Source organism: Rhopalosiphum padi, chromosome 2 (assembly GCF_020882245.1).
Source record: "Rhopalosiphum padi isolate XX-2018 chromosome 2, ASM2088224v1, whole genome shotgun sequence".
Lineage (NCBI taxonomy): Eukaryota > Metazoa > Arthropoda > Insecta > Hemiptera > Aphididae > Rhopalosiphum > Rhopalosiphum padi.
In genome coordinates, this window is record NC_083598.1 from 64,005,052 (window position 1) to 64,032,912 (window position 27,861).

Genomic DNA, 27,861 nt, shown 5'->3' on the forward strand with positions numbered 1-27,861 from the left:
TTCACAGATTTGACAGATGACGTTGGTATTACATAAATATATTTATAAATTGAAAACATAATAAAGAACGTATAATGGCGAAAACCCAAAAATTAAATGTATTTTAAGTAAAAAGTGTAGGTAACGTATAATATATTATACTATTTTGAAATCGAAGCACAGTATTTCGAACGGGTGTACTTTTTATCGTTGAAGCGGTAAGCAAGCTGAATATTGATTTCAGCAGTTATATAATTATTCATTAATTGTTTGATTATGAAATGTACTTGGCCAAATATTGAATTATAGTATTATCTTAGCGATCAATATATATCACCTGATTACGATTTATCAGACAATTATACTTTTAATTTTTAAGCATGCCGCAGGCTCGGGATCTACAGCATGTCTTATATTATTATTTAGGTAGCCAGGTATACAATTTGTAAACTGAACAGACGAATATCGATCTGCATTAGGTTGTAACTTGGTATTAATTTCGTTTGACATTAATAATATTGTTGGTGAGATTATATGGCACCACTCTACACACTATACAGTGTCATCTAATCACGTGCACCATACATCGCAATATAATATATTATTTTGTCGAAGAAACGGATAGTGTTTAGTTGCAATTATTTCCACGAACCGTCACGTAATAATACACCAAACCTGCATCGCCCATCAATCTTCCACTACACCATTGACTCTTGCCAAATCTATTGCCTAAAGATATAATAATATACTAAATATACACTGTATTTATATTTATATATTACATATAGGTACACATAGTACACATCTATATACACTAAATCATCCTGTCCCGAGGGTGGTTTTACTGACCGTTGCGCGTCGTCGGGTCAGCTCCAAGCCGGAGGGGACGATTTTTCGTAGTTCCGCCGCCGGGGTGCGTTTTTGTAATATTATTATTATTATTATTTTAGTCTCTCGTCGAGGAGAGTCGAGTCCGGTGAAACGTGTGTAGAACCCCGCGGGACGAAACCTCAAGCAGCGGCGGCAAACCGGTTCGGCTTTTATATTATGCTCGTCCTAATAAACCCAATCGTCTGCGGCGGCCCCAAGGGGTTGTGGTGAGGGTGGGGGATTTGTGCTCGCGCTCGTGCGCGCGCTCTTAGTCTTGATATAAACGCGACCGATCGAGAGCGGCGGCGTCGACGACGGCGAGTGGCGACGCGTACGATTCAACGACTGGCGAGGTCAGTCTGTCGACGGCATCCACTCGTGTAGGAACCGTGTTCTGTGCGACGTTATATTGTTGTTTACTTATCGTTTTCTCGTCGAATTCAATTCGCGTATATTTTATCCGTGCGGCGTGTTCCTGCAGTGCGCACATCTCCGAGTCTGTTTAAAATAAAAATATTATTACGACCGTTTTTGACCGACCTCAATTGGACGTTGGTTGAATATTTATTTTCAATTTTTTTTTCTCGTCCGACGCGTATCGTGGTGTGCGGTGGCGGAAATCAACCCGAACGTACACCTATGTGGCTATACAAATATCGGTACAAAAGCGCGGGTGAACCATCGAGGAAATGACCGCCGCCGCGATTTCGCGGCTTTGGCCCGGCGGCGGCGGTGGTGTCGCGGGCCAGCCGTCGCGCTGTCCTCGTTACGTTTTCGCGACGAAGACAACGACGACTACTATTCTGTTGCTGGTGGCACTTTTCCTGCTGGCCCTGGCGACGACGTCACGTGCGTCCGACAGCTGTGATTGGAGCGGAAGGTAAAATATTATTGTACTTTGCATTCGTCGCACTATAATATATTATGATTTAGACATAAAGCAGACACTACAGAAGGTACTCTGATTTTGGAGCGTAATTTGCTCTACACACAGACGTTCCGTGTTTGGGTGATCTAATTAAAACCAGGGGGTTTTCCGGAAATCGATAAAAACGCTCAAACGTATCTATCTTTAAACGTCGACTGACGGTGAGATCAGTGGCTATTGTCATCACGACAACGATGCTAACAGTTTTGGTATTTTACTTAGTGATTTATTTTCAATTTAATGTTTGAATACGATTTCCACAATTATCTTTTAATTTTAAACACTATTATTTACAGTAGAGATATTTTTTTTTTATACACGAATAAGATCCACATCATTGTTAAAATATAATTGATTATATTTATACTGTCAATATTGTCGATAGTGTCAATACATTTTGTCTTATGTAATCTTAAAGATTAGGAAAAGAAACAAGTGTGTTTGTATTCGCATCTCATATTAGTCAATAGTATAGACATATGCATTTTTTTCATATAATTTATTTATAATATATCATATAGTAAAAAAATCATTATGGTAACAAATATAAATGTTTAGATTTGTTTCAATCATTTTTGAAAAAAACAAATTTTTATTTTATAATTCATTTTTATTGTGACATTTTGTGTGGTATTTTTACTTATCAATTACTTTATGACATAGCATAACTATAATGATATAAATTATTTTTAATAATTAATTCTATAACTTCAACACGTGCCAAAAGGAGGGAAATGTAAGGAAGTTTATAATGTTTGTGAATATAATTGATATTATTTAATTCTACTTATTATTTTAAATATAATTAAACATAATTATTTCTTGGTATAAATAAAATATTAAAGAACTATGAAGTATCATATATTTTAAAATACATAATAACATAGTTATATGACGTCAAAATTTATTTTGTTTTTGTATTGAAAATATTTATTTAAGAAGTAGGTTTTTAGTAAATGTTATGAAAATTAATTAACCATTGTACCTATACCTTGATAAATCAATGTTATATATTATATTATATTATATTCTTTTATCTAAAGCCAATTAGGTTTCACTCCTTTACTGGATTGAACACAATTTTTTCTACTTCAATTAGGTCACGTGCGCAAAACTGGTTCCAATAAAGCTCTTGAAACGAACTAACTTGTTGAATACATTCCCTCCCCCGTGTTTTAATTATAACTGACAATAAAAAAATATAGTCAGATACAGATAAGATACAAACCAGAATTGTGTGTTTTGCCAAATTTGGCATGATATTTATCCGATCGTCAAATATAACCAGTTTTTTTTTTACTTCAAGAAAATTTTTCTCGTCACACAAAAAAAAAATCAAGAAAATAATGCGCTCGAATTATCACAAATTCTTGATAAAAAAAAAAGTATTATTTTAGGTAGGTGAAATTAAATATTATTATTGATTTCGGAACAATAATAATAACATTTTATATGTAGGTATTGTTCCACAACCGCTGACTTGCCAATTTTCTATTAATGTTTCGTTCTTTGACTGTTTATAAATTTATTGTGCGTTTGCATATTTTAAAAACATATAAATAATCGTATCAACAAACACAAAACGCGTGCCTTTCAAATTTCGTTGCAGTTATATTTATTTAATAATTATTATATACAACTATAGTAATTAACGAGACTTCCTGTGACTACTGGCCATTGTGACATTGTGTGGCTTATAAAATAATTATTGTACTGTATATTGTTTGGGACACTTCGAGTTCCGGTCAATCAGAGTAACATTGTTGTACCTATAATAATAATCTTGCACGTTTAAAATTTGAGTACCTACTTACTACTTATAATGGCACCTGTACGTGGCTACACCTATCTGTTGTTCTTTCTTCTTTGAAGCATCTTGTATTCGGGCCGTATAACGAAAATTATAATATTAAATGTAGACCAAAAAATGTACCTATAGTTATACTATAGAAAGTAAGTGAAACACCCTGTTACAAGTATAAAACAAATACAATTTGAATCTGAGCTTTAAGTCATGTAATGCGATATTCTTTAACAATTAAGAAATGTTTTAATTTAATTTTAATAAACAACACCTATATATTTATGGAAAATGGTTTTGTAACTTGCGATACTGTAAAGCGTGACCTAGTTATAATATCAAACTGTTTTTGCTACACTCAGTAGAAAAAAAATAAAAAATAAATATTTACTACATTATACTATGTTGATAACATATATTATGAAACGATATCATTATTATACAGCTATTGTTTTTTATTTTATTCTTGCTTAGTGTTTATTTCAGTGGTAAATATCTTTATTTTCATGACCATTTAATTATAAAAAAACATTATTTATGTACTTTAATTTTAAAATTTGTATAATTAGATATATAATAATTTAAAAGTTAAAATGTATTTATTATGCAATTTTTTCCATACATATTTATTATTGTAAATGTGCATAAATATCTTATGAATTGTGACCTCAAATAAAATAGGGCAATATTTTTGAGTCTTGGCTCTTGACAAACGTTTATGAACGGTTCCTATTAGTTCCCACGAAAGCGCGCATCACTGTGCAATTTCTCTGTACAAAACGTCCCCCACGGCCGCTGATTCGTGACGTTCTTCGTTCAACTGATGTTTTATAACAAGATTAAAAAGAGCTGTTTTCTACTTTCTCTGATTCGTGATCAAGAAAAAATTACTTACCGTTCATTTTTATTTCTAATTAAACGATATGTCACGAAATAGCAAAAATATAGAAAATAATCTCATTATTTCATTGAAAAGATAAGTCATTATTCTAATAATATCCACCCCAACTACACTATTTTTTTTATCTTGATTCCCGCCACTTAGAAGTATATGCGCATGTGGTATATTATATGCTATTATACTTTCATACTAATAAATACATACTTTTTCTTATAAAATATATAATTTACTAGGCGGTGAACGCAAATTCAAAATTAATGGATTTTTTTATATTAACTTTAGAATGATACAAACACTTTATCCTTGTCCACTATATTTCCGTGAGAACAACGATTTTTCGTCGTGACTTTTGTGGTAGAGTATCCAATTATTTTCAAACGTGCACTACTCGAAATTTAATATTTTAAAATAGATTTGTATAAAGAAGATGAACTTCTTTATATTGTGTGTTATTCCAATTACATAACTTCTTTTTAGCTGAACAATAAATTTAATATACTAGATACCTACTGCAAATTTAATATTCGTAAAACTGTTTAAATAAATATTATATTAATTATTATTTAGTTACAGAACAAAAATGATTAAGTATGGATGAGTATATTTCTTGGATGTCACGAAAAAAATTAATTGAATTTATTATTTCTTTTTAAATAACATATTGTAAAAGTATATTAAAATAAATTAGGTATTTAATATGTAAATAACTGAAAAAATTGTTCAATTTTAATATTTTAGTCTTCATTTTGAGGATTATTTTCTCCGAAAGATGAAACATTGTACTGATGAAACCAGTTTTTAAATAATAACATTAGGTGTATAAGTCAATAATAGTTAAGATTTTTTAATTGAATAAGATATATATGCATTGGAACGTCCACACGTATATAATTACCGACGCCATTAATGGAAAGAGAATCGTACAAGATGATTAGTAACTGGCTACCGTCTGTAGTCTGTACCCGGTCGTATGCAGTAATCACATATTATTCAGTTGTTAAAATTTTCATTTGAACGATTCCCCTTCTATTTTTTTTTGTTTTTATGTTTTTATTTTTGATTACGACACGTTCTGAGGGGGCCCGCAGCATGTAAAACGATACGACCCTTCAAATATTGTTTCAACACCGGCCGTCTTTATTTTCTGAATATAACTATATATAGTGTATAACAACAGGTGGCGACAAAGCCGTCAAAACTTCAATACACGTGTGTAGTGTGTACGGCAATAAATATGGTAATACACTAATAACTAATAAGATTCATAGTCCAACGATTATAGATAAAAATAATATTCGATCGGTAAAGCATAGTGAAAGCAGATAACATGTTATTTTATCAATCTTCTATGTGGTAGTGAAAACATTGATGTAAATTTTCCACCCGGAGACCTCATAATTCCAATCACAATACAAGTTCTACAAAATTAATAGAAACATGTGTTTTTATATTAGATCCCAGCTTGACTCTGAAACGGTAACAATGGGCCTACCTCGATTCGATTACTTGGCACGTTTTATAACAAAAATAATTTTCTCTTCGATCAGCCCCCTAAGGTTACCATTGCTATTACGGTATCTGGATTTAGGGATGATCACTCAAACGTATCGATCATCCTGGTGCGATTTCTTCTATATACAAGTCCTTTGGATAATTGGCCTTATTTCCAAAAATCGTGCGTGCACACATTATCCATTGTACAAAATTATAGACCTTTTTGCGGATCAATTGTATTATTATTGAGTTTAATATTGAAGTTTTTAATAACTTCAAACGATTACGGGTAATTGCACGTTGGTAGGTACTACGGCAATAAATAAAAGTATTATGGTGCTCGAGGGCTCTTGTGTTATATATTTTACTTTAGGAAGGGTGGTTAAACGTTTTTTGGCGCCACACACACATGCAACACATAACCCTGTCAGTAAAGGGACACCGCCACACTGGACCAGATGGCCATCAATGTAATTGCAACATGTGGCATTGTTTTTGCTGCTCAGTAAGGCAGTGAGGCGTATTTTACAGGACCCTTGGAAATTTGTCGCTAATTAAATGATTTTTGTGACTAGTTAAAAAGTCTTGTTTTCTGCAAGGACAAAAAAAAATAAACCATATATTAGCCAGCAGATTCCTGCACGTCTGGGTAATCAGTCTAAATTACTGCGCAGTCTGTATAGTTAATGAACTCAACAAAAGGTTCATTTAATTGCAGTTCTCGCTGGATCGTTATTTATTTTAATAGCCATCTATTGAGGGTTTATCTCATCATTATTATATAGAGGATTTAAAAAAAAAATATATGCATTTTAAACAACTTCACGGACAATACAATTTCAAAGCATGTCACTGTAACGAACAAGTTGTCTCGACAAACGAAATGCTAAATTATCCTAGTTCGTTCATGTAACTCTATATTTTTGGCGGTTATTTAAAACAAATTTTCCAATACCTATGATTCTCCATTGGTCATTTTTATAGAAGGGTTATTCAACTGGAAAAAAAACGTACTCACATTTGGTCAAACTTCGCGTGCATGTTGTGGCCGAAACACGATACTAGTGGCGATGAACGGCTAAAATATAACGTCTAATCGCTCGGAAAACCCATTAGGTAATTCAATACATGGTTGTCCACTGCGGTAGTCCGAGGATAAGGGAATAATATTATACAATAAACGTATTCTTGAAATCGGCTCGCAGAGGACGAGAATATGACATATTTGTTATCGTTGACCCCGCACGAAGATCCCGTGAAGTATCACGCGATCCAATCCCCTGAACACCCTCATCAAAAAAAGGGTAGACGTTTGTATGTCTAGACACTCTAGAGTTCAGGCGACCGAAAATTGAAGAAGATAACACAAAATCTTTTTCTAAATAATATACTGTCAGCAACTCAGCGTAATATAGAATCTGGCTGCAAAATGACCGTACTTCGGTCAAAACGAGCAGATTTTAATCCACATCTGTTCTGTTCTACTTGTGACTAAACCTAACCAGTAACCAATATAGAAAAACGTATGAAAATAGTATACAGAACGTATTAGACACTATTGATTTAACATTAATATGCGGAAGTCGCGTCGTATGATACGAATTACAAATTGCATTATTGTATTATTGTACTCATGTATGCAGTGTATATTTTATTATTTTATATAATGGCGTGACGATACTTATGAAAATTCTCAAACCGCAGTTAATCATTCGATTTGTCTCAGCATCTTTGAAACGCATAGTATAATAATATAACAAAAATAATATCACAGCTACAACTACACTTAATAGCACGATAATTGCGTGTCGCGGTCATTTGTAGCGATTAACATTATTCGATTCCGCTATTTTTTCCTCATTCCGATCTCATGGACTTCTGTTTCGAGTGGCACCGACACGTCGTTTACAAGTGACCACCGGTATAAGGTAATAAACATCGGTAAAAACGGTGAGAACTGACGTCGAATATTTCTGATGTCCTATTGTGAGAGATCTCAAGTTTTTATTTTTTTTCCCAGGAAAACGGTTGATGATACGATTTTAATATCTCCGATGCATATTACATGTACATATTATTAATACCTATACCTATAGTTGTGGACCGAGGCACTCAGCATTACGTTTTCGCGGCTCTATTGTCCACGAAAAACTACCGAAGTCCATGTATACATATATATAATTACTGTTGTATAACATCAACTGTGATTAATACATTATACGAAAGGAAAAACGTATAATATTCGGGTAGAACGATTCGAGTATTTGATAAATTTCTTTGTCGGAACAATCCGCATGTCTCACAAACCGCGTAAACCGTATATAGGTATTAGGTACAAGAACCGCAAAGCTAAAATAAGTGTTCTTATTAACTATAATATATATAAACTTATTAACAACAATATATATAAATGTGTGTATGTGTGTGTGTGTGTGTGTGTGTGTTCATAAAAGCTAAAATATATATTTATATAAATTCTATGTGTGTATTTTATCGTCGACGTACGTAGTATTATTTTTTTCGCTATTCTTTTTGTTAGATAACTAATCGTTCGCAGTACAAAAAAATAGATTAATTTATATTATGATGTCTTAAATTTTTCCCTACACGGACAATAGGTGAAAGACGACTAGCGAGACATCGTGCGTTGAACATTGCTCGTCTTGCTGATTTTATTATATAAACGCACTTGATTCATGAAAACGATTATTCACCGTATCTATAAACGGTGTAGAAGGGTTCTCTTTTTTCACCACAATAGACGCGTTCCGTAAAGACGTCATAAACGCGCGTGTGTGTAAGGCATTATTATGTATTAGATTCTCAATAATTAAATAGCCTTTGACTAAAAACGTGGGCACAGGTAATTTAATATACTTAAATAATATAATATACAGTGAACGGAGGAGCCACAAGAGCCAATAATATAGGCGGCGGTATGGCCATTGTGCGCTATCTATATATTATAGCCATTATAGGCATACCTGTCTACCTGTTGAAAGAAACCCCAAACAAACTCCATTATAATATACATATGCGAACGGAATGATGGAGGGGGACATCTGCCAGCTGACACTCGAGTTTCTGACCCTTGTGGGTCTTAGTTTCACTATACGCTACCAATGTCTGGACAGCGAATTACCACCGTACGCTGACCGTGTTATTATTTCCTTTGTAACCACCATAAAAATCAAAATAATATTTATAAAACACATTATTATACCGAAAGAATAGGTCACTATTTTTTTCTTCTCGTTTTTTTTTTTATATATAATATATCTTTAGTATATAAAAAGGCTACAAGCACTGCGCTGCTATGAAATAAAAAAAAAGGAATAGAAAAGAGCCACTGCTGTCAATGCGTCCGAAAATCAATTACTCTAGTCGAGTTATTATTATTATTATTATTCATTGAAGTGACAAAATTAATAACTATTATTTATGGTACGAAAAAATCTCATAGACGTCACATTACGCGCGTGTTACCATTTATCATGCGTTCGGATTATACAATATAGCGAGTACAGAAGACGGAAGGGCACTCGTAAGCGGGCCTTTTATATACAATATAATATAATGATATTATTATGTCCTATACCATTGAAGATAGTGTGTTGATAGTTTCGTGTTATCCTTAACCTCCATCATTAATATCCAAGACGGAGCGCAATAAGCCGGGTATAAGGATAATCGGAACTTGGGGCGGCCAATGCGCAAGCCCCGTCTTCCCCGGTGGTCCGTTGTATAACTCTTCGTCGTCGATCATTTAATATCATTACTGTCGGCGCAAATCCCCACACGAGGTCTATTATAATTATACTTCGTGTATATATACATAGATGCCTGCAGTGTTATATATAATATATATTGAGTATTAATGTATTTTACATTATTATATGTATTATAATCACAATGCAATATTCTGTTACGTATGTGTGCAGTATAATATACTTAATACATAATATATTATGTTCAAACCTAAAACCCGGGATGACATTTTACTCGCCATTAAAGTATTATACTATTATATTTTTACACTTTAATCCAGTGGTAAGTATCTACTACACGTCACGATGTGGACCGACGTTATTTCGGAAATATTTGTCGACACAGATCATTAGAGACGTGAGTATATAGAGTCATCTATATACACACGATTGTTTCAACTCAAGGTTATCCTTATTTTTCCGAACTACATTTATCTACGTATCCGACCGGTAGTTACATTATTATATATTAATTTTATGACGCTTGTTGTGCCTCTCACACGTACCTACATTTATTTCTAATTTCAAGAAGACGAGACGTCGAAACAATATAACATGTATAACGACCACCGTGTTAAGACATTAATCATAGAATTAATCCGTCGCGGGTTATATATATGAAAAAAATAATAATAACACGTAGGCACGACAATCCGTCGGACGCGTTCGTTATCGCGCATTATCGACGCTTCGCGTCGTCGGGTCGACATCATCAGATTTCGGGGCCAGAGGGTTGACTCTCAGACATCCCACAAGTGTTTGTCGGACGCTTAAAAAACATCCAATAGGCTAAGGCGCTCGAGATGAATTAACACGCCGTTCTTCTTAACACGTGTTGAAATCTGGTGTGGTTTACAGCGACGATGGTGAAGTGCGTATTATTATGTAGACATAATTTATTCGGATTGCTTTTATAGTTCAAACGAAATAATAGAACGGTGTTTCGGGTTTCGTTGTCAGTAATAGCTCGATTTGCATATACTTTGGTTTATAATATACACCTATATTTAGTACCACCAGAACTCGACTACTATACTAAATGTATATATACATATATTTCTACAAACATTACGTAGGTACTATAGGTATGCGTTGTGGATATTATTACTCGTGCAGGCGTTTAGTACACTGACGTTTGTCGGCTATACATTATTTATATTATGTATATAGGCATCAAATTGCCTATAGGGAAAATGCGGTAATAAAATTTGCATTTCATCCGTAAAATTAAAAAAAATCCTAAGGGCGGACTGGAAAAATTTTGATCTCGTGTGTTAACAACAAAACTTAATTTTTGGATATTTTCGAATCACTGATTTCAAAATAACATTTTTTTTTCTTGACTCATTAAAATAATATAAAATTTGTAGTATTGCACATAGTGATTATAACAGTTTTAAAACCGAGTTGATTACGAATTTTTTATGTATATAATAAATAAGTAATAACCATGTATCGCGTATAGATGATACAAATTATGTTAACATATTCGTATCGTTGATACCACAGCTATATAACAGCATATCTATTCTGTTATATTACTCCGTAATTATGTTTGTCCGGAAAAAAAATGTTAAGTCTGACATCAGTGACTTGATTAACGTATTATGTCCACGTAAACTCTATAATATAATATCTATCTATGTACCATCTAAAGTAACTAACGTACACTTGAAGTGTTTGTACTGTGTATAATATATAATTATATGAGTTGACATGTCAATTTATATACTCCAAACGGTTATATAATATAATATATATATTTATATTTGTTATTAGGCACCTATGTGTAAGATCGTATCGTTTAAACATTATATTATGTACATATATTATATAAGAGGTAAAAATCCGACTGATTTTAGAGGAACAAACAAAAAATATGTTAACTTATCAATTCCATCCGAATTATCAATACTATATAGAATAGAAATCACCGCTTAATCTGGTATAGAGAGGTTTTAGTATAAATGAAGCGATGTGGTTTTTATTAAATAATATGTTTGATTAGGTCTTAAGACATTTGTCCGTATAATACTAGGAAGTCCAGATTATCGAGTGGATGGCTAAACGCATACAGATTGTATTATATATACATCGATAAGACGCACGCAATGTATCCAAATGTGACAAAAGAGCATACCATATAGTACCCAACTTAATTATATACGAATTTTAAATAATAATAAGAAAAACGAAATAACGTTGAATTCAAACATTTATTTTTTACAATAAACCTTATACACCTATATATCCGTGTATGTTAAGTATGTAGAAATATCCTATACATGTATACATATCATTTTCGATTAAACGACCATTGTGTATTGCAATTTACATAAATCATGCGCATCGCACATTGTTATAATAATATATCGTCTGACTATAACATATGTAATATCACTATAATATGTATGTAATAATATTTAAAATGTTTAAAATGTGTTTGTTTTTTTGTTGTTTTCCAGCGGACTGACATCGGATTCGTCGGAACACTCGGTGCGGCCCGTCCGATTGGATCGGTGCTGGGCGGGCACGGTGCGCTGGTCGTACCCGCGGGGCGCGCTAAGGGTGGTGTTCCGGTTGACGGGCACCAGTGGCGGCCGCGAGTTCCGCGTCTGCCTCAAACCGGACCGACTGGACGGCGTGCGCGTGCTGTTGGACAGCGCGCCGCGTCGCCTGATCGCCGTATACGATTACCGCACGGCCGGCGAACCGCTCCGGTCACGGTGTTTCAAGAGCGTCGGTGGCACGGCCGCGTTCTACGTGGAGGCGGACAAGACGGGCGACCAGTCCGGTCCCGTCCGATTCCGTTACGATCTCGAACCGCTCGCCGAGCCCGCGCCCCAACTGTTCGTAGCCGACAACCTCGACGACGGTAAGTGCACGGCGATTGCAATCGCGCATACCCACGTATTACATTATATATTATGCATCCTATCCAATAATGCAGTAATAGGAGGTACCTGACCTGCCTGTATATATGCATATAACATGGATAAATTTAAGTAGGATACCAAATTCAAAACATTTACATTGGTTAGACTCTCCTATCTATCTTGGGTGCACTGATAAACCTGAACCTATATATAGGAACCTTACTCTGGTTTTCGAGGTCAAGTGAGACCTAACCGCAGAAATGTAGTGATTTTGACTAGCAGACTCAAATCGTGTTTAACAAGTAATTAAGTATATTATCTAATGATAAAATCAGATTAATAACCACCATCATGGTATTAAATTATTATGAGTAAGTAGTACTAACACTACTAACTTAACTCTAACAAAAACCAATAAAGTTTCTTTATAAATTAAATTTGTACTCAGGTACTCGCTGCAAGAATGTGCCTATTACAATTTTTCATTTTTTACGACCAGTGCGATGTGTATCTTTAGCGAAAATGTATTTTAGAATGTTATTTTTATTCGTTTGCAACCAATTTTCCTAGTTGTCATATTTTATATTTTCCTTCGCAGTATTAAATATCTATTAAGTATCTATATATATTGGCACCATAGGTAAACATTTGGTCGAATTTTTAGGAAAGGGGACTAGAACAATCAATAGACAAATAACAGTAATAATAACATTTCTAATACAATTTAAATGATGAAAAAAATAAATAAATTGAAGGGGTCAAAACCTCTTCCCCACGATAACCGACTATGATTGGCACAAACAAGGCTGATTAAATTATACGATATTTATTCGGTTCGGCACTGATAAGTCAAGTAATCGCGATAATTTAATTTGTTTTATTACTGTCGAATACATTGTTTTGTCGAAATCGGACGTTCTACAAACATTTAGATTTTAGACAGTCCATGACAGTAGTATATTTGCCGATTATTATTTAATATTTACCGTTCATCGATTAAAATAATACATTGAACTTAAGTTTTTAGTTTTTTTTTCTTGTTGTTTGTGAAATTATCGACACGATTGACTCAGTAAATGGATGCATCAATAATGAATAATGTAATATTACTAATATTATATAATCAACTACATAAACATAAAATATATTTAAGTACATTCGAAACTAATCAAACACGTAACTATAATAGTTTATTTCTCCTGTAGCAACCGTGGCGTAAAGTACAAATCTTTAAAAAAAATATTGGGGAAGTCACTGTCCTGTGTAGTAATTGACGAGTAATTTGAGTCATTGACTAGTCACTGTAATGGAGGTGTTAAACTTGAATTCTATGATATTATCATTCGCTACAAAAAACAATTCTGAACAGGGACAATCTCTTAGCCTGTACCTATTTCTAAATATTATGTTTTATGTTTTTCTACAACCAGTATTTAAAGATATTTTGAAAATAACTTTGTATTTAATTAGTAGTTACTCGTAGATAATTTAAATGTGAAATTTAAATGTCAGAAAACTATGCATAACATCAATATAATATGTATTTTCAATAATTATCTTTTTAAACCTATGAGAAATTTTATATTGGGTTTTCAAACTTTTTGACCTAACCTAAGTTGTTATCAGCAATACTTCTCCAGAAATCATCTTTGAATTGGAAGATTGAAACATTTTTACTACTCCATTTTGATGACAGGCGTCATAAAATACATACACAATAATTTGTAAAACCAATATACAATCATCACCGCTCCGCTTAGAATATAAAATAGAATGCAAAAGTTTTGATAAACTTTTATTGTTGTATAATATTTAATTGGTCTACCCATCATAAACTACAAAAATTCTTTGGCCGGAAATATTATTTTAGTATTTGAAAATAAATAATACATTTTGTTGTTGGCTATATAAAACGCATTGGTATGAAAAAAATAAATTGGAATCGTTTAACAAAACTCGTTTTTTAGTCCACAAAACTGCCGCAGAACCCAATCGCAGCTGTGCAGTAAAACATATTTTATAATCGATCAAATTACATTTCATCCGACGTCCGTTCTTCGTATATTATTATCTGCATGAAATAACTATCGAAGAAATAAACTATTAACACCATTAACATCCAAATGTTCATTTCACAAACATATGTAGTTTTTAATCTGATGGGGCGTGACGAGCATGGCGTTAAAACTTAAAACCGGCGGTTTTCGACGGCACACACGATCAGCTGTCCGTTACTATAAATTAATAATAATAACAAAAAAAATAAACATATTTGTTTTCCGAAGTATACATTATTCAGCTTTATGGTGTTACGTAGGTGTTTACCTAGCAGGTAATTTATAATAAAATATATTAAAATGTAAATAAATCGGCGAGCACACACATGGCGCTGTAACGTTTCACAGAAATGTAATTATTAATTTATATATATATCGCTTTTTCATCAGTATGAAATTTACAATCTGTACTTACAACACTAATAAAAAATTTAAAAATTTAGATTTGAAAAAAAAGAAAAAAAAACAATGACGTTAAACGACTTGTGTCATATTATGATAATAATAATTATTATTTTATATATTTTTTTAATATTTTTTTTTGAACCACTGTGATTCGAACTGACGTTTTGTGATTTTAAAATTCGGGACAACCCGTTTCATGATAACATATATAATTGTACATCGTGTGTAATATATAGTTTATATATATATATATATATATTGTGATCGCGTTCATATTTAGTTTTTACATACGTCCGTCCATCAACTAACCAAGATTACAAGATAGATATAATAATATACAGTTTTTTTTTGTTCTTACCTCTATGTTATAGATATTATTTTTTATTTCGTACATCGATCACGCTTGTCTTAAGCCGTCGGAGTTTGTTAATATATTATAATATGCAATAACAATGACATGCCGGCGTCTCGCCGATATTGCTGTATACGTAGGTACGCCGAACAAATTAAATCGGGCAGGTGTCCCAGGTATATTGTTCGTCGAAATGATCATTGACCCTAATTTTCTTTACTTCATTACAGAAACAATAGAAAATCAGCTTAACAATACGCATTTGTCTTAGACTTCCTACTATCTCGAGTATAGGCATCAGGTTTTCATTACACGTGTATAATATAGGACTATAATTAATGGGCGAGTGTAAAATAATATTGTTTAACCATATATAATTCTATAAGACTATATAATGATTTTTCATAAAAGCATTATATTTTCAACAACTTTAGAAGTGTTTACACATTGTTACGCAATTAAAATGATTTTACTTCGTTCTATAACTTGTCTGAAGTACGTACATACCTAATCATGATTTAAGTAATATAAAAAAGCACGCGTTGCCACATATAGTATATGCATATTATAAATCGTACAGGCTATAAAAACAAGACATTTTCTAGATAATTTTGCTTTTTTTAACTGAGTTTTGACATGAGTGTAATATATTCTCGATATTATCATTTTTTTCTTCTCTTTTGGTTTTCATATGTTAAATGCGGATTTAACCTACGTTCGGCCAATAAACGCGTACTATCAAAGTCCTCGTTGGAAGTCACAAAAAAAAAATAGACCGACCATAAATTTACTCGAGAAACCTCACGATAAAAAAACCACATATATAGGTACATGTTGTTTAAAAATACCGGTTTCGCCTACATTAACAAAGTACACACTGTATACACACTTTTATTCCTGTCGTATATATAATACTATAATATTATGTATAATATTTTTCTTTTATTACTCGGTTATAATATTTATTTATTATCACCATAAACAATGGGAGATGGTGGTCGTCGAAGAAACACGCTAATGGTGATTTTTATTTAAAAAAGTTATAGGCAGTTCAACATAAATTTCTCTTAATTGGATATATATTATATATATATTATGCGCATTTGGAACTCCTTATCCAGATACAGCAATAGACTATAATTATAACTATGTAACACTAGACCTAATTATAATTAGGTCTATATATAGACGTTTTATTGGATTTTAATACTACGATGGAGTCAAAAGTAGTAAATAATATGATAATTCGTTGTGTAAAGATGCATTCAGTACCTATCTCAACTATACTACCTATGTAATAAAATAATACGACTTGACTAATCTATAAGAAAATTACGCTTATCCATCCACGGAACGTCGTATGATTATATGTCAATTTAAGGAGAAAAAAACATAAGACATTACACACAGCAGTTGAATATTTTGTTTTATTTTTACTTTTTATAGTAATATAAAATAATGAAAAAAATAATTTTTTTACAATGTCATCTTTAATACGATTTTAATTATATATTTTTTTTCTATTTTCAGAATGCCGGCCGTGTACCGTAGAAGAAATGACACAAGCTTACTGCACGAGTAGTTTAGGTAAGTTTAGTTGTATATTTATATTTCACACTCAATTTTTACAACTATTTTATACATTTTCACGGTCGGATGCGTGTATCAAAAATCAATGACCACATTAACCAAATCTATTTCTATAATCGATTTAATTATCGCGTATTCAATTCGAAATATTAAATTTATTAAAATAATTTTAATTTTTTAAACAAATTCAATAAAACATATGCGTACAATGAAATAATTTACATTTTAATTATCCCTTTTCTAGTCACTGCCCACTTGATTAGACCATTGTTATCTTTAAATTATATAGGCACTGAGTCTATACTTATCTACAGAAATTAAGAGAGTTCTTTTAATTATTATCAAATAACGATATACGATACGTGTTACCGGTACCTTCCGATAAACAATACGCGGATAGTCAAGCGGGTGTGGGAAACGTACAAAATATAATATATATATATGTATACGTAGGTATACAATAATTTTAGTAATATATAATTATATTTTAAATACAATAGTGATGATTACGAGGTACTTCTGAGGTTTCTATTTGAATTAATTATTCTATATTTCGTCCTTACTCTTTAGAATACGAATAATAGTACATAATATTGTTTTAATTACGCGCTAATATATATATATATATACTGAGTAATTCTTTTATCGAATTACTCATTATTTCAAAATCTATTAACGTTTTTAAAAATATTTTTTATCGTTATAATTTTTTAAGTCTTTTACTTATTGAATGACAATATACATTTTTAATTTCATATTTGGAAGCAGAATATGCAAAATATTAAAAATGTTTGTTGTAAGTTTTTAAAATTTGTTTTTTATGTATCGCAATACTCCAAAAAATATTCTGCTTCCGAGAAATATTTGAGTATTTATGTGTAATTAAAACAATATTAGGTATATATCTGTAATTTACTATAAAAAATCAATACATACTTATAGGTATGTATATTGTTAACTCAATTAATAATCAATGGCGCGAAATCTGAATTTGGATCAGTATTCAGTCGTATGTGCTTTTCCAATCCTGTATGGTATAGTTCGATATTCTGTATTCTAAAAGAGTTGAGAAATCTTGGAAAATTCGAAAAATCCTTCGAAACCGTTTCCATTATACCTACCCCTATCTAATATACCTATACACATTTAATATTTTATGAGCGTGTCATATCCACGGAATATTATGACGTGAACGTTGGAATCAATAATTATATTATATTTTTCTCTTTTGCAGTTGTCCAAGGCACCATAGTGGGAGTGTCTTACGACGGCGACGTGTCGCGCGTGCGCGTGATGCCCACCAAGGCACACCGTTTACCGCCCGAAGAGGACGACCGGGTGGTGGTGCAAGTGTCATCGCCGCAGCAGCAACAAGAGGACGAAAGCGGACGACCGCGACGTGACGACCGGCCGATGACCATAACGTTCGGCCGGGGTTGCAGGCCTGCCGCTGGGCCTGGTGAGTTCGTGTTCATGGCCCGAGCCAAATTCGACGAATTGGCTCTGCGGTGTGCTCCCAGGTTAGAAGAATGGCGACAAGCAGTCAAGGCGGACAAAGCTCCCGGCTGCATTCTAGCCGGTTGACTGTCGAAAATACATCATGTTATACCTTCATATATATAATATTATATATATGTCTATAGGATAAGATAGGTACGCGTATAGTACCTAAGTAGAAACTGTTATACATTACATACTATACAGGGTTACCAGAACCGTTGTTGAATTAAGTTTTTTTTTAAATATTTTTTTTTCCAAAAGTCATCATGTTATATAGATAATAATATAATTATACTATTTTACTTATAAAAACGGCCATATAAAGGTAGTGTATACATTATACTTTCAGTAGACGCTTAAACAAAAATCGCTTTTACTGCTACGACTACATATGTATATAAATGATGATCGTTTTGTAAACGATAAGTCGTATTATTATACTTGTGGGTATCATAATTTAATAATTATCGTTATAAAAGTTCGATCGTTGTGTGGGTTTGCAGAAATTACGTTCGGCCAAAGAGACTCATCGCGGTAAAAAGTGGTAGGAAGAGGGAGGTAGAGAAAAACTCGTGTATATATATTATTATACTTTCCTTGACGTAGAAGAAAGGTTTTGTGGCTGTGATTTTAAACATTTTACGTAAATGTTAAAAACAAATTCAAAAAAATATAAACAAAACACAGTGAACGTGATGCGTATAACATTAATATATTAATTATAATTAAAAATATTGAAACTCTACATCAAATCTTTAGTATTATACCTATAAGTAATCGTTTATTTCTGACTAATGCACTGGGTACATGATGGATCTAGCTCTTGCAATGATTTTCGTAGAAATTATTATACATTCTATATGATATGATACTATACGATGATATACTTAAATATTATATTATTCTTGGTAATTTTAAGACTTTAACGCACGCCAACCGTGTAGGCGTCGACGAGACGATAATAATATATACAAATTAATTGGCTATGCATATATCATACAGAGTTTTGACTATTTGTTTACTAAAAGTGTAATAACGAATCGCAAAATGTATAGAAGACACGTTTCTTTCTTTCGTGTCTCTTATTTCTCGCGAATGTCACGTTTACTTTACAATATTTTTATTTTTTACCCTATTATTACTGTAGCCAAAAGGTACTTTTTACTCCCTCCCCTGCTGTTACGTTTATATACCTAATGTACGCTTGATATTATATACACGAATTGTATATCGTTCACATGTGAATCTATGTGCCAAACCTTAAATAAAAGAAAAACGGAAAGTTTTTTTTATACAAGTAATATCATTATTGGTTCGTAGTTAAATTACGATATATTATATCAAATGGTTTATTTGATTTTATTATATTATTTTACTTTATTTGTACCTACGCATTAAAAACAATAGCTATATTATAATTCTATTATTTCTAACGAGTTTCATATTATGCATTTCGTAATGCAATGTTAAAATATTAATATTAAGATAATGTGTTTGTTAGGATTATTATATTAATCACTTTGTTATGTTTTTAATAATTGTAAAATCTCATATTTTGTGTACATTATTTTTGTTTGTATATGAATATATTGTCACTATCATTTTACGATATATTATGATCTCAACTTTTTAAAATGATATTAAATATAGCGAACAAAAATTGTAATTAATTCGACTAATATTGAAAATATATTTGTGTTATCAGTTAAAATGGATATTTATATTTTTATTTAACGATCTTTGTTTTCCTTATCTGTACCGTATATTTTACTTATTATTATAAATATCTATTTATTTATAAATAGGTGCATATATATTATAATACAATATACATCGTTTTCCTCTCTAACGTATTGCAAAATACATTTTATACTGTAAAAAAAATAATAATAACATTTTATAAATGCCTATTATATATATTTATATAATATTAGATATATGATATTATATATTATATAGTTAGTGGCATTATACGTACGAACAGTCGGGCCGGACAATGGCCAGTCGAGAGTGAAAAAGAGCATATTATATAACAGGGGAGATGAACGAAAAAAATAAAATAAAGGTACGAATTGAAAACCGGCCATAAATCAGAGGAGCCTCTGTGCAAGATGCCCTCCGGAGGACGACGACCAAGACGACGAGGTATGCCGGTCTCATTAAGGTCCGATTTTATTTAGAACACGCGCCGCGACCATCTCTCGCGCGCGCTCACGGGACGTCCTCTAATTAGCGGCGGCGTTTCGACATTCCCTGTGCTCGCGACGAACTCGTTTGTCTGCCGCCGCCACCGCCGCCACTGCCGTCAACCCACTGCACCACCGAAAGACGCCGCGTCATCGGATATACCCTGTGCGGTGGCGGTACCCCCCCCTCCCAATGCGACCTTCTCTGCCCACCCGCCAAGCGACTACTCTGGGCGAATATATTTTTTTTTATATTTTTTACCTACTATTATATTTAATTCCTCCTGCCCGCCATCGATCGCGTGGAGATACGATCATCGCGTCGTCTACACCGCGCTCGGGTCGCGATTTCCATCTCGTCGCGGTCGAAAAACTGGATTTTCTCGTCGATTATTGCCTTTTTTTTAACGACCATACAGTACGCTTTACAGCTCGGCGGCGGTTTGTTGTAAATTATAATATTATTGTAACAAGTTGCAGCAGTAGGCCTATATTATTTATATGGGCCACTGTGTGTTTCGGCTGCCGAAGCTACAATAAAATTATTATAGAAACAAATGTGAAAAAATAACTTTTTAAGAGGCACCTACAATATATTAATTTACTTATACCTAGCACGTACATAGTATTGTTCGATATTTTAATTAAATCAAAAAAGTATAATAATATTGTACTCTTGCAAATATCTAAAAACAGAGATGAACTCATCACTATCATATTATTAATTACCTATACGTAAACTATATAAAAGAATAATTATATGTTTTGCAGCGGCCGAAAACTCATAATTATTTTATGACGCCTACCCGGGTTATCCGTCCGTTTCCGAAACATTGAGTAGTCTGCAGAATTAAAAGCAGAGTAAATCATAACATATAGGTAATGTTAAAACTTATAAATAATAACAAATACCTAATAGGTAGATAAATATATAGGCGGGTATAGATATATATACGCGCATACATGCAATTACTATCAAAGCGGGTTTATACCTGTGACGCAGTGAACTTAAAATTGTTCAGAGGTTATTTTATATAAACCATTACCGCCCTTAACACGATAAAGGCATTTTCTGTCATATTTTTAACTATACCTATTGTAGTAGGTAAATACTAAATCATTATCCGCCCACCTACCACCCACTCGTAGGCGGCAGCCTGTTGATTATCCCTTTGCCACACCACGAGGTATACACACTTCGGATAAATATACCTACATACAACAAAACTGTCGTTTGCGCGGCCAAATAATAATGGTATATAGGAACCACTGCTGCTGCTGCACCTACGACGTATCGTGCGGTTTTTACTTCCAATTTTTTTCTTCGCCGTTTCCGCCTTTTCCGACGTTTTCGTTATGGTGTACCGCGATTATATTATACAAAACCAGTACCTGCAATTGTGTACAATATTATTGCATTATATTGCTGCACCGACAACCTAATCCAATGTGGTCAAACTCTAATATATATAATAATATGTATACGTGTAATATGTTCGGGCAAATAGCCATTTACATACGTACGTACGCTGTATAATTTTCCGTACACGCCAATGTGAACATTTTCGTGTGGGTTTATGCATGGGATTGTTATTTATTATTTTATATTATATTATAAGGTAGGTACACACGACGTTATAATATCCCGCACAGCACATTAACCGCGACATCATTTTATGTACAATTATTATTACCACTTCGGTAATAATTATTAACATTATCAAACGCATGTGTGTACCTGCCATAATAATAAATAAATCTTATAAATTATAATAATACATATACCATATTATACACTATACAAGTAATAACAAGTGTTTGAGATTCAAGTCTGCTGAATATTGTTTATTTTTCGCTTCTCTGCGCTATTATAATACGAGGTTATAATATATTATTCGTATACCACAATATTGTATACGTAGGTAACTATAATAAATGCACACAACAGCTGTTCACATCAGTGGATGGATATCGTTCGTGTTGCTTAATGAAATCTATTATCTTTTATACATTTTTTTTTCTTTTTCGTAATTGTAAATAATAACTTGAAATTCTATACGGTGAAAAAAAAACCGTTTTACGGGCATAACAAAAAAATATGAGGTAAAAAACTACGGTATGGGCACCATACACTATATGGTTTTAATTTATATCAGGTACATATTATATTATATTTCTTTGCAGGTTGTTGCTACTTAAATTTTTACCAAATGACAACACGGCAGGTATTTACTATTTAATGTATAGTACATTCTGTGAAACCATTTCTAAATACTACCTATATGGCTATATAATATACCTTTTTATTTTACATATCTAATGGACGGAAACATAAAACAAATGGTCGTTACAAGAAAATAACTTCAATATCAATAACTATATGACGGGCGTTGTTCTTTCGTGCGTTGTGTTTACGGCCATAATCGGTGCCTTGAATAATTATTACTTAGAACTATAGATCAAGCAAAAGTAGCCAACTATATGTTATAGTCCTGAAACCTTAATTTTAACAAAACTGCAGTGACGGCCAGTGGTATGTACGATCGTCATTTATTAACACCTGTTAAGACGCATGTACATATTATACAAATATGATTTTACGTAATATAAAATAACTTTCGTTTATACTTTATATGAATGGTTAACTTGTCTGTTAAAAAACGTTAAATTTTTGATATCAGTATGTCATTGTGATACTTTATTATGATGTATAATGTATTAATATAATATATGTATATTATATTGAATATTAATGTGTAAATCGTAGAATGGATTTAAGAACTTTGAACACCTGTTGAATTCGTTTCACAAAATTTTTCGTAATTTTTCCACAATTGCGCTTTTAAAACAATTGTTTGCACACCCGAAGTTTTTTTCGACCGTCGCCGTTGTACCAATCGTATCCACTTGTAATACTAGAATTCGTAAATATACGAAGGAATCGACTGAAACACAATATAAACCGCGGTTTATTTGTAATAAAATTATATCCAATCAGATGCGTAAGAGATTGTACAGTATTATTTTATTTCCATTCTTCGCAACGATTTAATAAATCATATTTTTCAGGCATTCCGGTAATTATTGTTTCAATGATTTTCAAAGCAACAATAATAAAAAATAGAAATATATTATATTATAATATTATACACTTATACGTATGCTTTGACCTCGCAACTATTCAGATACCGATCGTCGTCGTATACCTAATAGTTCCGTAGAACATAATATCGGGTACCTAAAATACTGACTATGATGGGTATCTGTAGACTATAATCTCGAACCTCGAAGCGTAATTATTTTTGTCGTACGAATATCATATAAGTATCATACTGTGTATATTATAGGCATATAGATAAACTAATAAAACGGTATATTTTTTATACAAACTACGCAATAATAACGACAATATATTAATGTCCGCCACAGCACGCCCGCGGCAGTGAACGACGCAAAAACATATTATAATATGGTCCGTACGACAACACTATATAATAAAATGTCCGTAGAAACCAAAGACAGAACGAAAATAATAACTATACGGTTAGAATATATTATTGTATACCTATGCAGTCGTTTATTATATTATTCGTATTCGTGTAAACGTTATCCGCACGTGTCATAAAAAAGGCGCAGCGGTGCTGTAAAAAACATATTTATTTAATATTATACGAAAAACACGACGACATATATTAATATATAATATAATTAATGTGCGTGTGCGAATGGGCTCGGTTACCTCTGTGTATACGCTTATTATTAGAATATTGCGCGGCGAACCGTGACCTTTCGGTCCAGGTTGTCCGCTGAGCGCGCGGTGACGCCTCGGCGATGAGTGTAATATAATAATGTTTACCTAATGTGACACTTTAAAACGACGACCGACGATAAATCGTCGGGTGGAAGTCGCTTTTTTCTGAACTTTCGACTGGTTTAGCGGAATCTCGTTTTCGGTGATGAGTGGCGGGGAGGGGTTATGTTGTTATAATATGGGAGCGGGGTCGTACCTACCTTTTGGTGTGAATAATTGAAAAATAACATTTCCAACAAAATCATACTGTGGTGTGCCGGCGTGAGTGTTGTAGATTCGAAGATCGGGAGATCACAAGAGCGACATATTTTGTGTATAGGATTCCTTCAAAATTCATAAAAAAAATACGAAAAAAGGAAGTCTGCGAGCACATATTGTTATCAAGTCGTGGAAAAAAACCTTCAAAAAAACTGAAAAAAATCATAGACTCTTTTAAACTCGTCGACGCGACCAGCCTTGGTGATTGTGTTACGACACAACGATATCACGAGGAACGGATACGTGCCGGTCGCAACAACAACAATAATGCGTATACCTATACATATTGTTATTATTATTATAGTTGGGTATCTTGCGACATAATAATATTCCGGTTGGCGTTCTCCTATATAGGTGTATATTATAATATACGATATCATACTATAATAATAATAATAATTATAGTGGCGAGCTATATACCGCCCGTCGGCTTGTGCGATTAATTATCGCCATTACGTCGCGAACGGGCTCGGCGGCGAGACGTAAACAATACGCGTATATCGTAACAATAACAATATTAATAACACGTGCGCACCTTACAGCGTTATGGGTGCCTACGCCGCACAACACATACCTTTTGCGCATATTATTATTACCATTACGATATCACGCGGTTATTCCGTCGGCGTTACGCACCTATACACATGATCACGATAACTGCACTGCAGCCGTTAATATTATAATATGTAATATTATAACCGATATATATATTGTATATTATATAATATTATGGTCGATAAATGGATTTTATTATGTGCAGGTATATAGGCATTACGGAAGACACGAGTCGTGGCGTACGCGGGGAAGAGGGTCGCGATGGACGGGGAGCATGATGTTATATAGAAGAAGGAGATGGATGTGGTGGCTTCGGCGGAGGAGGAGTGTAGGAAAAGTGACGATATATCTGCGGAGACGGAGCACCACAGCACTACATATAGGTAGTCAATAAGTGTGTGTGTAGTTATATATATTATATATATTAGTTAGTATGACTTAAAAAAAAAAATAACGCGTATATACGCGACCATGACGAGGTGTGGTCGGGCACTATATAAAATTAACTACTTAACAGAACCCGCGCGCAGGTATTGTATAAGTGTATTATGTTTATATATATGCGCATACAGGTATAGTATGGTACCTCGTACACGCGTATTATACGGCGGGTAACACTCTGGCGGTAGTCGTCGGCCGGTTAATGGAAGGTGTGTTCGGTCGAGATCGGGCGGCCGTGCAGAATGTAATATTTTTGGACGTCACTCCGCCGCCGCCACCGCCGCCGCCGCCGAGATCCGGTACGTTTTACCGCGGCGAGTATATATTATGACGGCTGAGCGTGTGCGTGCGTGCCCGTTTACGAGTCGACTTTGTCACATTCGAAGAGCCCGCGCACAAGACGTGTGAAAAATTTACATAAATAATATTATGGTTGTAAAAAGAAAAAAAAAACGTGCGACGCGCGTGTGTTTATACGCATTACACCTGTAATGGGACGCGGCCGGCCAGTTAGACGACGGACGGACACGGTGTGAGAGAGCGGATAAGTCTAAAAAACAATCGTATAATATAATACATATATACATAGGTACACAGTTTATAAAGGTAGGCAGGTACCTACGACGGCGACGGCGGCGTGTCCGGCCGGAATGGCAATTACGTGTTTTACGCGACGTATACACGAAGATAAGCCAAAACGAACACCTGCTTAAAGGTTTTTTCTAGAAACACGTCATAATACGATATTGTTACAATGTGGTACTCTGGTATATATTTTGTAATTTTATGCAATTCGTAAAAGCATGTATAATATATTATTCCGGATAAAAATAATATTTACATGTATTATTGATATTCTTCGATTATTTTTTTCATATCTAATAATTATTGAACTTTGGACATACTGTACCTTTTATTTTTACCATAAAATAATCGGTTTGTCAAAAAACATTGAACTGATAAACAATCAAGAGGACACTTCGCCCGCATGCGTTGTCATCGTTACACGCGGGCAAGGGCAAGCAACTATAATAAAAAGAAAACATTGGATGTGAAACGTCTTTCTTATATTTACGATATCAGAACTAAAAAAAAAGTTATTCGAGTTTAAAAAAGTGGATTTTGTTTGAAACAATAAAAGAGCTTTTTCGTATTAGTGATGTCAAAACATTAAAAACGATGTTGCATCGCCAATTATGTTTTCCTTTTTATAGTGTGTATAAATTGGGTTATTTAACTTGGACTATAATCACAGAGGTTCTTGCCGCGTGATACGATTTTTACTAAGATGTGTGTTTATAAGACGAAAACAACACATGCGGGTGTGGCGTCCTCTGAAGATTCGTTGATAGTAGATTTTTTTTAACGATTTCACTGAAGCTTATGAATAATTTTCTCTATATTATGTTAAATAAATAATTTTTACAGTCATTTTTTTTTTAATTTTACTTTATTATACTTATGAATCAATAAAAAATGTAAGCTGCAGCTACTCACTAATCACTTATATGCACACACACACACATATATGATTTATGAACAAGATAATATTTAGTAAAATATTTACTTCATAAATATACAAATAATATATTGGTTTCCTTTTACTGATTTTAAAGCCAGTATATTATTATAGGTAAATAAATCCGTTAATGTATGGATAATCCTACAATATCCGGATAATCTTTATTAACCTAGTTCGTTTTCGAGATTCGGATACTTGAGATGTTTGACTTTAGTACCAATCTCCAAAAATATCTACCTATATTATTTAAGCTGCCTATTATATAATAAATGCAAAGATAAATATTTTTTGATGGTAAAAAAATATATTGAAGTATATATTTTACACTAATATGTGCATAATTTCTGTGCTTTGTTTTATTTCATCCCTAAAAAATGTATTTATTTTTTGATATAAAATTTTGAAAATGAATTCATTTAAATATATATAATATATAATATGTGCTTTAGACGATTCGCGCGAAGTTTTACGGTACCAATTATCTCGAAAAATTTAATTTCTCAACGTCCTCATTCACCAATGCCACATATATATATATCTGTTATATAAGGTCTTCACTATTTTTATT

The 27,861-nt window shown here is 33.0% G+C and overlaps 1 protein-coding gene across 1 annotated transcript; it reads left to right on the forward strand.

Annotated features, from left to right (window-relative positions):
• The first annotated feature begins 1,140 nt into the window (after window positions 1-1,140).
• Window positions 1,141-20,231, forward strand: LOC132920520 (meteorin-like protein). The gene is made up of 4 exons (XM_060982977.1): window positions 1,141-1,729; window positions 12,206-12,615; window positions 16,961-17,017; window positions 18,255-20,231. Exons 1-4 carry the CDS (start codon window positions 1,539-1,541, stop codon window positions 18,602-18,604), a joined length of 1,008 nt encoding a protein of 335 aa, XP_060838960.1. The 5' UTR covers window positions 1,141-1,538; the 3' UTR covers window positions 18,605-20,231.
• Window positions 20,232-27,861: the final 7,630 nt, after the last annotated feature.